The sequence below is a fragment of the Sorex fumeus genome, unplaced genomic scaffold, assembly GCF_029834395.1.
Source record: "Sorex fumeus unplaced genomic scaffold, SorFum_2.1 ptg000122l, whole genome shotgun sequence".
Lineage (NCBI taxonomy): Eukaryota > Metazoa > Chordata > Mammalia > Eulipotyphla > Soricidae > Sorex > Sorex fumeus.
The window spans coordinates 11,804,416-11,820,039 of record NW_026606179.1 but is presented as its reverse complement, the minus strand read 5'-3'; the positions used below and the strand labels follow the sequence as shown (position 1 = coordinate 11,820,039).

The 15,624-nt window shown below is 53.4% G+C and overlaps 2 protein-coding genes across 2 annotated transcripts in view; one reads left to right on the top strand and one right to left on the bottom strand.

The window, feature by feature from the left end:
- The window catches only part of MAMSTR (MEF2 activating motif and SAP domain containing transcriptional regulator), a 164,281-nt gene that overhangs the window by 79,134 nt on the left and 69,523 nt on the right, over positions 1–15,624 (bottom strand). The gene's annotated exons all lie outside the window — the stretch shown is intronic.
- SULT2B1 (sulfotransferase family 2B member 1) overlaps positions 1–15,624 on the top strand; it is a 62,010-nt gene that overhangs the window by 40,445 nt on the left and 5,941 nt on the right. The window contains exons 2-3 of the mRNA XM_056135875.1: positions 12,237–12,379; positions 13,823–14,031. Coding sequence (XP_055991850.1) covers positions 13,834–14,031 — 198 coding nt within the window. The 5' untranslated portion in view covers positions 12,237–12,379; positions 13,823–13,833. The remainder of the gene's footprint in view (positions 1–12,236; positions 12,380–13,822; positions 14,032–15,624) is intronic.

The window sequence follows — 15,624 nt, the reverse complement described above, 5'->3', positions numbered from 1 at the left end:
GTGAAGCGAAATGCACGAACCCACTCCAAATGCCCCAGTCCCCACAAACCAGAATAGAAGAACAGCCCACGGTATTTTTGTTTTGTTTTGTTTTGTTTTTTGAGCCACACCCGATGATAATCAGGGCTTACTCCTGGCTCTGTGCTCAGGAATCACTCCTGGCAGTGCTCTGGGGCTCTTGTGGGGTGCCAGGGACTAAAAACCTGGCTTGGTCACATGCAAGGCAAAAACACTGTCCCTGCTGTCCTGTCGCTCCAGCCCCGAGACAACAATCTTAGAACAGCAAGTGATGAGACAGGATTAAATCCCAAGGAGGAGGCAGGGGACATGAAGGACAAACCTGGAACATTCTAGGCCCCGGAGTTGGTTGGGGCTGAAGGAAAAGGAATTCTAGGGGGAAATAATGTTTTGTGGTGGTTGTTTGAGGGACCACCCCAGTGGGGCTCAGGATGCTCCTGGCTCAGTGTGGGGTCACCCATGAGTTGGGGGGGGGATGGAGTGTAGCATCCGCCAAGCCCGCTCCCATCCTCTGTGCACCCAGATAATAAGAGTTTGAGCCAAGGTCAAGATTAGAAGCTGCAGGTGGATAGGAAAGAGAGTTTAATCTCAGTTTCTGGAAGGTAGAATCTGAGGGCGCAGTTTGAAGGGAGGCACACCCAGCTGTGCTCAGGGATAACTCCCGGAAGGATTCAGCACCATCTAGGGTACAGGGATCAAACCTGGGCTGGGCACGTACAAGGTAAGCACCCTCCCCACTATCCTGTCCCGCCGGGCAGCTCACCCATACCTTCTCCAAGGAGCTGAGTGGGCTGCCCCTCCCTGAGCGCTGAGGTGGGTAATTTCTGAACTTCTTGGTGGTCAATGTCCACAGCCTGGATCTTAACCCAGACATTTACAGCCTGCCCTGCCTCACCTTAGAATGCCCGTCAGGGTACTACTCGCTGATTCTCAACCTGCTCCTGCCAAGGGAAGTTCAGAGAGTGCTAATTCAAGAAAGCTCATGGATTTGGGCCAGGACTCATAGTCCAGTGGAAAGGGAACTTGCTTAGCACACGGTCAAGTTCCATCCCCGGCACCCCCACCCGCAATAATTCCTGCGTGCAGAGCCATGAGTAACCCTTGAGCACCTCTGGGTGCAACCTCCCACAAAAAAGGAAGCTTTCTTTTCTTTTGAGGCGGCTGTCCCCATTGTGCTGCTGGGGGTTATTCCCACCAGTGGGGGGTGAGGGGGCACTTGGTGGTGCCCAGGGAGCAAATCTGGGCCTGGTACAGCCAAACATCCACACTTGCCTTTTGAGTCATCTTCCCGGCCAGTAAAAGAGGCCACAGATGACTGACGTGTTTTTTTCAGACAATGAGACGCTCGATTTGGAGGCAGGAGGAGAGGGAGGGGAGAGATGGGTGGGCCAAAGCGTCTCGGACTAAACGATCACAAAAGGCCGAGACGGCTGGACCGGCTGGTGCTCAGGCTTTGCACGCAGGAGTCCCAGGTTGGATCCCTGAGCAGCGCCAGGAATGAGCCCCAAGCGCAAAGCTGGGAGGGGCCCCCAGGCACTGCCAGGCGTGGTCCCACGTCCCCCCAAATGAAACATGTTCCCCAGGAACCCAGGCAGCCCAGGAGAGATCGGGAGGAACCCAGGCAGGATTCAGGACCTGGACTGCCAGGACTGGGAAGATTTGACTCAGGGAGCAGTGCTGGGAATGCAGCCACTGACCGAAGTTCAAATCCTACCTTGTGGCTTATCCACAGGGCCCCGCCGGGCGGACACGATGTGGGTGAGGGTGGTGGGGCCAGCCCCATGCAAGGCTGAGTCAGGGCATGCAAGGCTTTCCCTTCCTCCTTCTCCAAGGCCCGAGTCCTCTGGGGTGTGGGGAAGGGAGGGGAAACAGGGTGAAGAATGACAGTAATTGCAGCTTCCGCTGCTGCATGCCAGACCCAGGGCTGAAAGAGGATTAGCGCCGTCCAGGACAGCCCAGCTGGTTCTGGCGCCTTCTTAGGGGAGAGATGTGGGAGTGTGGGGTTACACAGGATATCCTGCTTTTGGGGAGGCTGGAGGCCACTCTGGGCGGTGTTCAGAGGCTACTCGGTCCTCTGTGCTTGGGAGGGACCTATGGTAGTGCTCAGGGCTCATACATGGTGCTAGGATTTGAACCGGGTTAGCCACAGAGTCATGGTAAATGCCTGAGTTCTGTCTGTCCAGCCCAGGAGAGCCTTCAGTCACAGCCCCATCCCCCGCCAGCACTGCTTGTGGACTCCCAAGTACTACTGGGAGTGACACCCCAGCAACATCCAAAAGCACCTGAAGCTGGTGGGAGAAGCAGCTAGCTATCTGTGGACACAAGCTTGGGAATGGAGCTAGGTGTTGTCAATCAATTTCTCTGGTACCCATAAGCTGAGGACCAAACTATTATTTCCGCATCCCACCCGCGCCCGTTTTTTTTTTTTTTTTTTTTTTGGCTATGCCAGGGAATAAACACAGAGAACATGCATTTTCTTAAACATCTTATTTATTTATTTATTTATTTATTTGGTTTTCAGGCCACACCGTGGGTTGCTCCTGGCTCTGCACTCAGGAATTACTCCTGGCAGTGCTCGAGGGACCATAGGAGATGCAGGGGGTCAAACCTGGGTCAGTCGTGTGCAAGGCAAATGCCCTCCCCACTGGACTATCTGTCCAGCAGCTCACCTAGTTTATTTTATTCGATTTTGGGTCACTCCCGGTGCACTGTTCAGGGGTCTCAGTGGTGACAGGGGACCCTCTGCTACCAGGAATGGAATCCAGAGTTCCTGCCTGCACCCCAGTCTATGGGTCTCTCTCCTCCCACTCTGCTGTTATCTGTTTTTCTTTATCCAACTGTATCTGCAGCAGCATGATTTTAACATGCAGCCCAGTTATGAGTGAAAGAGTCTACACGCTTCCTTTCACACTGAAGCTTTAGAAGCTGGGGTGCATTTTCTCAAAGTACACGTTCACCTGGGTTCTGCTCGCTCAGATGAGCAAACAAGCTCCCCTCACCTCCTCCCCCCCTTGGCCAAGTGGACCCAACCAGCAAAACCTGCCAAGGCAGGTGGCCAGCAAGGTGACATGGCAAGGAAAGATCTTTGCCTTGTGAACTCTTCTAGGGTCCCCCTGAGCCTCACGAGGAGTGATCCCTGACACAGAGACAGAAGGAGTAAGCCTGGAGAACTGTAGGGCATGCCTCCCCAAAAGAAGAAAAAGAAAAAATTTCCAAGAAGGCAACCAATCTCAGTTAACAAAATATAAACGCAGAAGGCTTAACCTGTAACAATATCTTGGTAATCTCTTTTTCTTCTTCTTTTGATTTTTTCTTTCTTTTTGCGTCACACCTGGCCATGCACAGGGGTTACTCCTGGCTCTGCACTCAGGAATTATCCCTGGTAGTGCTCGGGGGACAATATGGATGCTGGGAATCAAACCCAGGTCGGCTGCGTGCAAGGCAAATGCCCTATCTGCTGTGCTACTGCTCTAGCCCCTAAGTTATTTTTTAGTGTAGGGGTACTGCTATTTATTCAACCACTGATTAAGTTGACTGAAGTGGGCATGAACTCCACACTTAGTAATCTCTTCTACAAGGACTTAATGGCTCCTTGGTGAGATGCAACAATTTACTCTTTCTTCTAAGGAAATGTTTTTTGATGATTCTGTTAGCAAATTATTGATAATAAGCAATATAAGATAAGCTATGGAGGGTCTGCTATCAGGACAGGCTTCAGGGTGGCTAGGAAAATTAGAGACAATGGTGGAAGGAAGGTATAACGGTGGTGGGGTTGGTGTTGGAATATTGAATGCCTGTAACGAATCATCATGAACAACTTTGTAAACCACAGTGTTTATATAAAGTGTAAAGGGGAAGTTAAAAAAAAAAAGAAATGAAATGAAAAAAAAAAAGAGAAAAAACTTCCATATCCTGAACCAGGGCTTCCCTTCAAATCAGAAGCAACTGGAGAAAATACAGATTTGGGTGCCCCAGGGTCCGAGACTGCATTGCCACTCGAGGGTGACATGGGTGGGGGGTGGGTCTATCGGGCGGAAATCTCCAGATGGGGAGGGACTGAGGGCAGGACCCTCACACAGCTGAGCCTCGCAGAGGCGTGAGAGGCCGAGGGAGATAAAAAGAGATGCACTGGGGTGCTAAGGGCTCAGCATCTGCCAAGATGCCAGTGGCACGCTGTGTGGTAGAGCGTGGGGTACACCAGGCACAGACTGAACCTGGCCGCGAGAACAAAACAACCCTGATCACGCTGGATTCGGGGGGAGGGCGGGTGGGGAAGGTGTCCTTCTGTATTTCTTCTTTTGTTTGTTTTTGGGGCCCCACCCAGAGGTGCTCAGGGGTTACTCCTGACTCTGAGCTCAGGAATTACTCCTGGCAGTACTCAGGGGACCCTGTGGGATGCCGGGGACCGACTCGGGGTCGGCTGCTTGCAAGGCAAACACTCCTCCTGCTGGACTGTTGCTCTGGCCCTAGTCCTTTCGTATTTCTTCAGCCCGGGATCACTGCGCGGTGGACAGCCTGAGTTCTGTTTTCCTTCCCTGCCCCCATGCCAGCTCCATACATATCTGGGTCACCCCACATATGGGATGGAATGGTGCCTGTGGTTCAGACCCCAGCTCTTGGAGGAGAGACAGGCTAAGGGTGTGCTCCCTTCAGCTCTCCCTACAACTAGCGCGGGGTGGGGGGACCAGGCAGGGAATGGACAAAGGGACAAGTTCCTAAGTATTAAATGCAGAAATCAGCAAAGGAAATGGTAAGTACTAAAGGTGGTGATACTGGGACTGGAGCAATAGCACAGTGGATAGGGCATTTGCCTTGCACGCAGCCGACCCAGGTTCAATTCTCAGCATCCCATATGGTCTCCTGAGCACCACCAGGAGTAATTCCTGAGTGCAGAGCCAGGAGTAACCCCTGTGCATCGCAGGGTGTGACCCAAAAAGCAAAGCAAAAAAAAAGGTGGTGATACTGAGGAGTAAATGTAAGAGCCAAGGAAATAGTTACTATTAAGTACAATAGACAAAGGAACCATTACACAGTATCACATGCAGTTAATAGACAAAAATACTCTGTATTAAAATTTCTATCAATGGGACTGGAACAAAAGTACAGTGGGGAGGGTGTTTGCCTTGCACATGGCTGACCTGGGTTCAATCCCTGGTATCCCATCTGGTCCCCTGAGTGAATCCTGAGTGCAGAGCCAGGAGTAATCCCTGAGCACCTCCAGATTTGGCCCCCCAAACCAACAAAAAATTGTTTTAATTGTTCAAGTTTATTAATAGATAAGAAAGAGTAGTATGTAGTGGGGGTGGGCACACTGTCAGGAATCTGGATAACTCCTGGCTCTGTGCTGAGGGACCTTCTGACTAGACTCAGGGACCGTGTGGGATGCTGAGGATAGAACCTGAGTCAGCCGTGTGCAAGACCAGCGCCTCCCACTGTCCTATTGCCACTAGAGCTGTATTCTTCCGTAACTAAGAAAGAATATTCCAGGGTTGGAGTGATAGCACAGAGGGTAGCGTGTTTGCCTTGCACGCGGCCGACCCAGGTTCAAGCTCCAGCATCCCATATGGTCCCCCGAGCACTGCCAGGGCCAGGAATAATTCCTGAGTACAGAGCCAGGAGTAAACCCTGTGCATTGCCGGGTTGCCCCAAAAAGAAAAAAAAAAGAATATTCCTTCATAGATATGAAAGGATTAAAAGTAGAAGCTGGCACCAGAAAAGAGAGCTGGGCGCTGTGAGCAGCGCTAGCAGGGTTCGTGGGTCTGGTGAGGGTGTCCCTGTGTTGGAGGTAGTGGTCGACACAACTGGCATGTAGCCACCAGGCCACTGCCGTCACTTTGCTGCTGAAGACACTACTTGGACCCAGAGGAGTCACCGGGCTCCAGGCCATGGAACATGCTGGCCTGGACAGGCTTGCAAAGGGTTCCCCAGTTCCCAGGGCTCTGTGGCTAAAGGGAATGGGGCAGCTGGGGTAGTGCTGGCAGTGGACTCCGGAGAACTCTGAGTCAGAAAGACAGACGGGCGGGCTGAGCGGCTCAGCCCGAGACCTGGCCCCTGCCATGGCCCGGTCCATTTGCAGGCGTCTCAAGGCCAGAGCGGAGAGCAGGAGAGCGCTGGCCTTGCACATGGCCCAGCTGGGTCAGTCTCCACACCACACCACACCACACAGGGTCTCCTGAGCCCCACCAGGTGTGATCCCTGAGCACAGAGCCCAGAGTCAGCCCTGAGTACTGCTGGATGTGCACCCCACCCCCCCAAAAAAAGAGTGAGAAGCAAGCAAGCGTTAAACAGCAAATATGAGACATTTGTGTGGAGCCAAATTCTTTATTTCCATGGACGACTAGCCCACGAGCAGAAAGGCTCTGAACTCTGTGCTTGGCCTGAGGGAGTGTGCGCAGTGGCTCAGACACAGGTCTGCGTGCAGGAGGCCTGTGGTCCAGCCCCAGGATCCATGCGGTTCCTAAGCACTACTAGGGCATGTCCCCTGAGCACTCAGTCAGGAGTATCCCTGAGCACAGATCCAGGAGTAGCCCCGAGACTGATCCAGGAGGATCATGAGCACTCAACCAAGAGTAGCTCATGAGCATTAGGCCAGGAGTAGCTCATGAGCACTGAGCCAGGTGTATCCCTGAGCACTAATCCAGGAGTAGCCCCTGGGCACCACAGAGTGTGACTCCAAACCAAAACCAAACAAACAAAAAATTCTATGCTACCCCTCAGATGGGCTGGAGCGATAGCACAGTGGGTAGGGCGTTTGCCTTGCATGCAGCCAACATTGCCGACCCGAGTTCGATTCCTCCGCCCCTCTCGGAGAGCCCGGCAAGCTACCGAGAGTATCTCGCCCGCACGGCAAAGCCTGGCAAGCTCTCCGTGACGTATTCAATATGCTAAACACAGTAACAAGTGTCACAATGGAGACGTTACTGGGCCCGCATGAGCAAATCGATGAACAACGGAAGGACAGTGACAGACAGTGACCCCTCAGACAGTTGACCAGGTGTCTAATGGTGAAAATGTCCTATGTTTGGAGGAGTTAAATATTCAGGCAACTGAGGCAAGGCAGGTGGAGACAGGCTCTGAGGGGTGTGTCTATGGCATTGCCTGCGATCAACCAGTATTTGTTTGTTTGTTTTTTTTCTTTTTGGGTCACACCTGGCAATGCTCAGGGGTTACTCCTGGCTCTGTACTCAGGAATTACTCCTGTCGGTGCTCGGGGGACCATATGGGATGCTGGGAATCGAACCCAGGTCGGCCGCATGCAAGGTAAACGCCCTACCCGCTGTGCTATCACTCCAGCCCCTCAACCAGTGTTTTTTATTTTCTTCTTTTTGCTTTGTTTTGTTTTGTTTGGGAGCCATACCCAGTGGTGCTCAGGACCGACTCCTGGCTCTGTACTCATGGGTCAATCCTGGCGGACACAGGGGACCCTCTCTGGTGCCAAGGATCAAATCCGGGTTGGCTGCATGCAAGACCTGCATGCACCCTCCCTGCTGTGCTGTCACTCTGACACTTCAAGTCTTCTTTGGGTTCTCAAGGCGAGGCCCTTGGGAGAAGCTGGGTCAGGCCTTTCCTAGGTCTAGAATGTCCAGAGGGGGGTCCACTCCCCCACTTTTCCTGGGGGGACTGAGCAGAGTCAGGCTTAATCTAAACTCTGAGGAGGGCAGAGGAGTGAATGCCCCTGGTGGGGCTGCGCCCTGAGTTCTGGCGTGAGGGCTCAGGAGAGTCGGTCTGAGGAGGAGGTGGGGGTGAGGGTCCAGGGGCTGTGTAGGAAGAAGACAGGACAGAAGGCTGGAGTGCAGTCCTGGGGTCTCCAGGCCAGGCACAGAACCTTCTAGAAGGCTAGGCAGGTCTTGGGACCTCCTCACAGCTGCAACTCTGCTTTGAGTTTCTCCGCTGAGGGTTCTAAATCAGTTCCACTGTCACCTGCCTTCCTGGGTTCCCCAGTCCAGTGGCTGCCAGGCCCCTGGGGTGGCGTGGGTGGAGAAAGAACTCGATGCAGAGAACTCAGGATGTCACCCAGAGGCAAACTGGATTGGCCAGGTGGAGAGAGAAGGTGCTACCACCTTCTAATATGAGGGTGGGAAGCCAGCCAAGCAGCAAAACAGGGGACACAGGGACCCGCCCGACCTGAAGGTGCCCACATGGCACCGGCTGTTGGACTGATTAAGGAACAGCCGACATGGAACCGGGAGGTAGCGCCAGTACCCTCGGGGGCAATGGTGGGAGTGGGGGGCACGTGGCGAACGGGACAAGGGCAAGGCCAGATGCCAGCCCTGCATGTAGCCCTTTAACTGGCTTGCTCTCAGCAGAGGCCACAACAGCCCAGCACTGAGCCTCAGCAGGCAGCAGGGAAGGCAGACTGGCTTGTGATGAGACCTGACCCTATGGCTGGGGCGTCCTCCCTTGGGGCTGGGGGCTGGGGGAAACATTCAAGGCCAGGTAGGAGTTCTAAGGTGCCCAGAGCTAAGAAGCACTGAGGCCAGGAGGACGAGGAGCCCTTGGACACTCATCTTCACTCACTCAGCAAACTGCCACTCACTCCTCCACTTTGACTCATTCGTCCACATCTCTGCTTGTTAATAACTTCATTCATTCATTCATTCATTTGTACCTTCATCCATTGGCACTTTCATGCATCCACACCCTCATCCATACCTTCATTCATCCACACCTTCACTCATACCTTCATTCGTGCACGTCTTCATTCATTCCCACCTTCATTTACTCACACCTTCATTCATCTACACCTTCATTCATACCTTCACTCATCCACACCTTCATTCATTCACCCCCTCATTCATATTTTCATTCATCCGCACCTTCATTCAGTCACCCCTTCATTTATCCACACCTTCACTCATACCTTCATTCATCCACATCTTCATTTATACACACCTCCATTGAACCTCACCTTCATTCATTCATACCCCCCATTCATTCACATCTTCATTCATACCTTCATTCATCCACACCTTCATTCCTGCCTTCATTGATCCACGCCTTCACTAATTCATACACTCACTAATGCATTCCCACCTTCATTCATTCACCACACTTTCACTCATTCACTCACACCCTACCTCATTCCCACATTCATTCATTCATTCATTCACTCATTCGTACATTCCATCAAGTTCTGGTTGTACTCGGCGGTTCTCTGGCGTCCCGGCGCTGGCCGTGACCTCTGACTGGGAGGCCCTTAGCGCCCAAGGGATGGGAGGACAGGACGCCCTCATATTTATTAACCGGGTAGCTATGTAGGGAAGGGCATAGGCGATCTGCTAGAGATAGAGGAGGAAACAGGTCCCTTAGATGTCAATCAGCCTGGTAACCGCCCCCCTACTCCCGCCCACTGGGCTAACTCTGCCCGGCAATTGGTGACGTCACAGGCCCGCGTTCGACCAATGAGGGGACAGCTCTCCTGGCGCCGCGCTGCGCGGATCCGGGCCGTTGACCGCGCGGCGACCACCCTAGCCCCTGAAGCTCCACGTCTGTTCCTGTGCGAGTAACAGTGGTGGTTTCAGCTCAAATGTACTTAATGCGGATGTGTGCCAGTCTCTGTCGTAACCGATTTTACCTCGATTCCCGCTCTCCCTGATTGCTGCTGTTGATGTGGGGGCAGGGGCGGGCTGCATTGCAGGCTGTGCTTGGGGCTGAGGCGGCCCTTCAGCAGAGCACAGCGAGGAGGGCGCTGGCTTTGCACGCGGTAACGAGGGTTATTGATCCCCGGCACCCCATAGAGTCCCCTGAGCACCGCCAGGAGTGATCCGTGAGTGCAGAGCCAGGAGCATCGCCAGGTGTCACCCCAAACAAACACTGTCTGTATCACTTTCATCCTGTTGGTTATCGATTGCCTCAATCAGGCCCCAGTAACGTCTCCTTCGTCCTAGCCCTGAGATTTTAAAAAGTGCCACATTCGAGGCTCTTTCAGGGTCAGGAGAATGAGACCCATCATTGTTACTGGGTTTTGGCATATTGAATACGCCACAGGGAGTTTGCCAGACTCTGCCATGCGGGCAAGGTTACTTTTGATAGCCTGCCAGGTTCACCAGAATAAGACCTTGATAATAAGAAGCCGCTCGGCCTTGAATGCTTCCGGGAGCAGGGTTTTATAGTCTCTGGGTCTTGGCCGTTGATGGGATTACACCGCGCCGGGGGCAGTTGGTGGGTGTAACACCTGGAAGATGGGGGATCTGGGTGGAGGAGGCCCAGTCCCAATCCAAACAGGCTTGGAGATCTACGGCCTGGGTCCCGCACACCTGGGTTCCTTTGCCGGTCCTTTCCCAAAACAAAACAAACAAAAAACCCACCCTTAGCCCTCTGAACCTCCCCTCAACCCAGCTTTCCCTGTTTGGGGGTTGGTTTGGGTTTTGGTGGGGTCACGCTCAGCAGAGCCCAAGCAGTATCGGGGCTGGAGCAGCTGCGTGCATGGTGCCCGTCTCTTCCACCGTGCTAAGATTCGGAGCATGTACTTCCATATATATTGCTCACTCTTTGCCAAACACACAGTTCTTTTTTTCTTTTATTTTTGGGGCTTCACCTGGCAATACTCAGTACTTCTGGCTCTGTGCTCAGGGATCACTCCTGGTGGGCTCCAGAGAGTGAGATGGGGGGGCTCGAACCCGGGTTGGCCACTGTAAGGCAAGCACCCTCCCAGCTGTACCGTTGCTATTCCCTCCTCCAGGAACACAGTTCTAAGAATATTTAATGGAGGGCCAGAGCAATAGTATAGCAGGAAGGGCATTTGCCTTGCACATGGCCAACCCAGGTTCGATCCTCAGCATCCCATATGGTCCCCTGAGCATTGGCAGATATGACCCAAAAAGCGCAGAGAGAGAGAGAGAGAGAGAGAGAGAGAGAGAGAGAGAGAGAGAGAGGGAGAGAGGAGTCTTAAGGGTTCAAATCAGCCCCCAGAGGTAACAATTAAAATCAGCTCTATTTTGTGGATGATAAACTAAGGCACAGGGCCAGAGAGATAATTCATGAGTTAAGGCATGTGACTTGCATGCAGCCAACCCTGGTTTCATCCCTGGCACAGCAAGGCCCCCAGCCCATCACCAGGGACAGTCCTGAAGACCCCAACACTGCCAGGTGGACCAACTAATCCCCACTGTTTGCACTTAATGTCCAGAAGGACCCCCAGGCCTCCTGAGCACTGATTTTATTTTGTTTGGGGGCCACACCCAGCGGTGCTCAGGGCTTACACCTGGTGGGGCTTGGGGAACCGTATGAGATGCCAGGGATTAAACCTAGTTGGCTGCATGCAAAGCAAATGCCTTACCCACTGTACTATCTCTCTGCCCACCCCCCTTCTCCAAGTTCTTTTTAACCAAGAGTGGGCTCTTGCCTTGCACGCAGAGTCTGAGAATCAAACCAGGATCAGACGCATGCAAAGCAAAGTAACTTAAGCCTGTGGTCTCTGGCCGCCCCTGACTGATCTTTCAACATTTCTTTCTGGAAAGTTTCCCTCTGAGTTCAGCCATGTGTACCCACCACAGTGAGCGGGGCATTGAGCCTGTAAAGTATCAAGACCAGCAGGGCTGGAGCGATGTTCCCAGCATCCCATATGGTTCCCCTAGTACCACCGGAAGTAATTCCTGAGTGCAGAGCCAGGAGTAACCCCTGAGCATCACTGGCTGTGACCCCCCACCAAAAAAAAGAAAAAAGAAAACCTTGACCATTCCCACCTCCCCAACACCAGGCTAGGTTGGGTAGCTGGTGAGAGAGGGACAGGTCAGGTCAATTGTTCCATCATTTGGGGTCTCAGTGCTCTGTGGAGCACTCAGATCAAAATGAGCCTCTGGCCTTGCAAGCCATGTGCTTGGGCTCTCTCTGCACCCCGGCCCCCATTTATAAAATGGGAGCGTTGCTCAGCATCCTTCCTTGGATGGGGGCATGGTGAAGACTGACTCAATGGAAAGTGCTCCTTTGGCAACTGTGACACTCCCAATGTTAGTTGCTGTGTGTCTTGAGGCAAGTTACTCAACCTCTCTGTGCATGGGGGAATACTCTTCCTCATTACCCCTTGGGTGGTGAGGGTCTGCAGCAGTGGAGAGGAAGTTCCTTCCGGTCCCGCCAGTGGGGACCCTCTGCTGCCACTTGCCTCCATGTGTCTGGGTACTTGGGGACGCGCTCAGATGCAGTGCTGCCTGCTGGGGCCTCTGTCCTCCCCGCTCAGCCTCCCCCAGCTTGGCTCATTGTGGCTCCTCCCCCCTCCACAGTCAGCAGCTGTCTGGCGAGTACTTCCGGTACAAGGGGGTCCCCATCCCCGTGGGCCTCTACTCCCCTGAGAGCATCAGCTTTGTGGAGAATGGCCTGGACGTGCGGGACGACGACATCTTCATCCTCACCTACCCCAAGTCAGGTACCGCGGGAGGGCCAAGCCTATGTGTGCACATGTGTGCATGCCCATGGATGTAGAGAACTTGCGTGCATGTGTGCATGTGTGTGAGTGTGCGTGAGTGAGCATGTGTTGCGTTTGTGCACGTCTGTGCATGCGTGTCTGCTTGTGTGTGTGCATAGTGAGTTGCGTGTGTTTTGTGTGTAGAGTGAGTGTGTAGTGTGTGTGCATACTGTGTAGTGTGTGTAGAGTGTGTGCATGTATGCGTGGTGAGTGCGGAGTGTGTGTATGTGTGTGGAGTGAGTGTGTGCGTGTGTGTGTGGAAATGTGCATGTGTGTGCTTTGTTTATAGAGACACAGGGTGAAGCAACAGTACATGGGAAGCATACCTGCCTTGCAAGCAGCTTATTGGGGTTTGATCCCCAGCACACTACAGGGTCCCCACGCACCACTGCCTGATCTCTGAGCATAGAGCCCTGAGCACTGCCAAGTATGACCCTCAAATCAATCAACCATCTACAAGCCTTCAAAGCATTAGTGAGTCACTGATGCAGATGATGGCAAGTGTCCAGCAGTCACCACTCCCCCCCCCCACCCCCGTGCCTCCTTACACGAATCAGGGCTTGGCCTGAAAGCGGGGCCAGAGACAAGAGCTGTGATCTTTCACGCGTGCATTTTTTGCATGCGCTGGGCATGCATAGATACACACAGCCTCGAGTCCACACCTGGGCCCCCAGGACTCCATTCCAGCCCAGTTTCCAGGTACTATGACCACTCCTGTGAGTCACAAGCCAGATCTGGTCATTCTGACACAGCGGTATCCCAGGGGCTGGAACCACAGTTTATCTCTGATTCCAGTCAATTCCTTTTTTAAAAAATTTTAATTCTTTTTCTCCAGTCAACTCCTAAGAGTGAGGATGGGTGGGGGACAGGGAGGGCAGCTGGGAAGTGCTAGGCATCCCAGCAGGGGGCCTGCAAGGAACATCACTGGAGGGAGGGGAGGAAAGTGGTCATGGCTATGAGCAGCACACACCAACAGTCTTGACCATAGGAGGTGGGGGCTTCCCTGTATTAGCTCATGATCACTTGGTGGGTCCCAGGCCAGTCTCCACCACAGCCCACTTCCCAGCTTGGCATTCTGATGAGTAACTTGGGATTTTGTTTTGTTTCGTTTTGAAGTTTTGTAGTCACACTTGGTAATGATCCGGGATTACTCCTGGCAGTGCTCGGGGAACCCTATGGAATGCTCGGGTTTGAACCCAGGTCAGCTGCATGCAAGGCAGATGCACAATGAAACAGTACTATCTCTCAGGCTGTACTATCACTCAGGCCCCTCAGTTTCTCTTTGTGACTGAGTTTCCTGTTCTGACAATACTCGGACAATCGACAGTCTCTTCTCCCTGCCAGGCGCCCCTCAGCTGGGCTCCATGAGCACTGACCAGCCTCAATCCCCTCCAACACACACAGGCACCCACTGGATGATCGAGATCCTCAGCTTGATCCTGAAGGACGGGGACCCTTCCTGGATCCGCTCCGTGCCCATCTGGGACCGGGCCCCCTGGTGTGAGATCATCCAGATGGTCTCCAAGTGCCACGAACTCCCCTCCCCGCGCCTCCTGAGCTCCCACCTTCCAATCCAGCTCTTCACGAAGGCCTTCTTCAAATCCAAGGCTAAGGTACCATTGGGCAGGCAGGGAGCGGCTGGGGTGGTCTTCATGGACAGGGGATAGACAGGTGGGGGGATGGATGGACAGATGAGTATGGATGGATGGGGGGTGGATGCATGGGTGGATGCATGAGAGGAAGGAAGAAAGAAAGGAAAGAGGGAAGGGAGGAGGAGGAAATGGGGGTAAGAAAGGAAGAAGGAGGAAAGGGGAAAGGAAGGAAGGTGGGAAGGAGGGAAGGAAAGAAGGAGGAGGGAAGGGAGGAAGGAGGGAGGGAAAGTAGGAAGGAAGGAGAGAAGGAAGGAGGAAAGGAGAAAGGAGTGGAAGGCAGGAGGGAGGGAGGGAGGGAAGGAAGGAAGGAAGGAAGGAAGGAAGGAAGGAAGGAAGGAAGGAAGGAAGGAAAGACTCAGTTCACGTTTACTAAGCACCTACGAAACCTGGCTATAAACTGGTCTGGCTCTAAACTCATGACTCAGCCAACGCACAGAAGTGCCTGTCCTCTGGCCAAAGCCATGGAAAGTGGGTAGGGGGCTCACCTTGCCCCTGGGTTCCATCCCTGGCATTCCATGTGGGCCCCTGATTAATTCCAGGAGTGATTCCTGAGCATAGAGCCAGGAGGAATCAACCCTGAGCACTACCTACCAGGTTTGCCTCCACCCCCCGCAAAAAAAAGAAGAAAATTAAAAAAGAAATAGAAATGCCTGTTTGTGTGCTCAGGTTCTCAAGGGGAACAGACGAGGTAATTAAGCAAATATTTTATATGTCCAGAGTGAAAAATGCACATCGGGAAGGGCTGGGAAAGAGTTGCCAGATGGTTGGAGAGGGTTAAGACCTGGATGGTGAAGAAGGACCCTGGGGTGGCTGGAAGAGCAGGTGAAAAGGTCCTGAGGCCAGCGCCTGAGGCAACCTACAAGGAGGCCTAACTGTCGGGAACCAAGTGAACAAGAGCAAGAGTAGTGGAGACCAGGGCGGAGAAGTAACAGGGTCCGAAGGCTGCGTGCACTGCTGTGGACACGCGTTTTGTTCTCTGAGGTGCCCAGCGCTGCTGGGAGCTGAGGAGGGGAAAGCGGCGCTGTGCGCTCAGTGGCGCCGTCTGGTGGCGAGGTGGGACAAAGCCCCAGGGTGCAGCAGAGATACCTCCAAATACCTCCAAATACGACCCAGGTGGGCCCCACCTGCAAGGCTGAGTGTCCCGTGGGGGACCGTGCCTGTGGCCAGGTCAGAATATCTCTGATGCACAGGGTGGGAGTGGGTATGGACTGTAACACTGCTGAACAAATAGGAAAGGGGCCGAAAGGCTGGGGGTTCTAGCAGGACCCCCGGAGGCCATGTGGCGGTAGGAAGGCCAAGAAGGAGGCTGGAATGGGGGTGGTGGGAACGTGGCGTTAGGGCCAGATTCTATTTTTTTTTATTTTTTGTTTTTGGGTCACACCCGGCCATGCACAGGGGTTATTCCTGGCTCTGCACTTAGGAATCACTCCTGGCAGTGCTCGGGGGACCACATGGGATGCTGGGAATCGAACCCAAGTCAGCCGCGTGCAAGGCAGACGCTCTGCCCACTGTGCTATCGCTCCAGCCCCTTCTATTTCTTTCTAACTCTGGCCT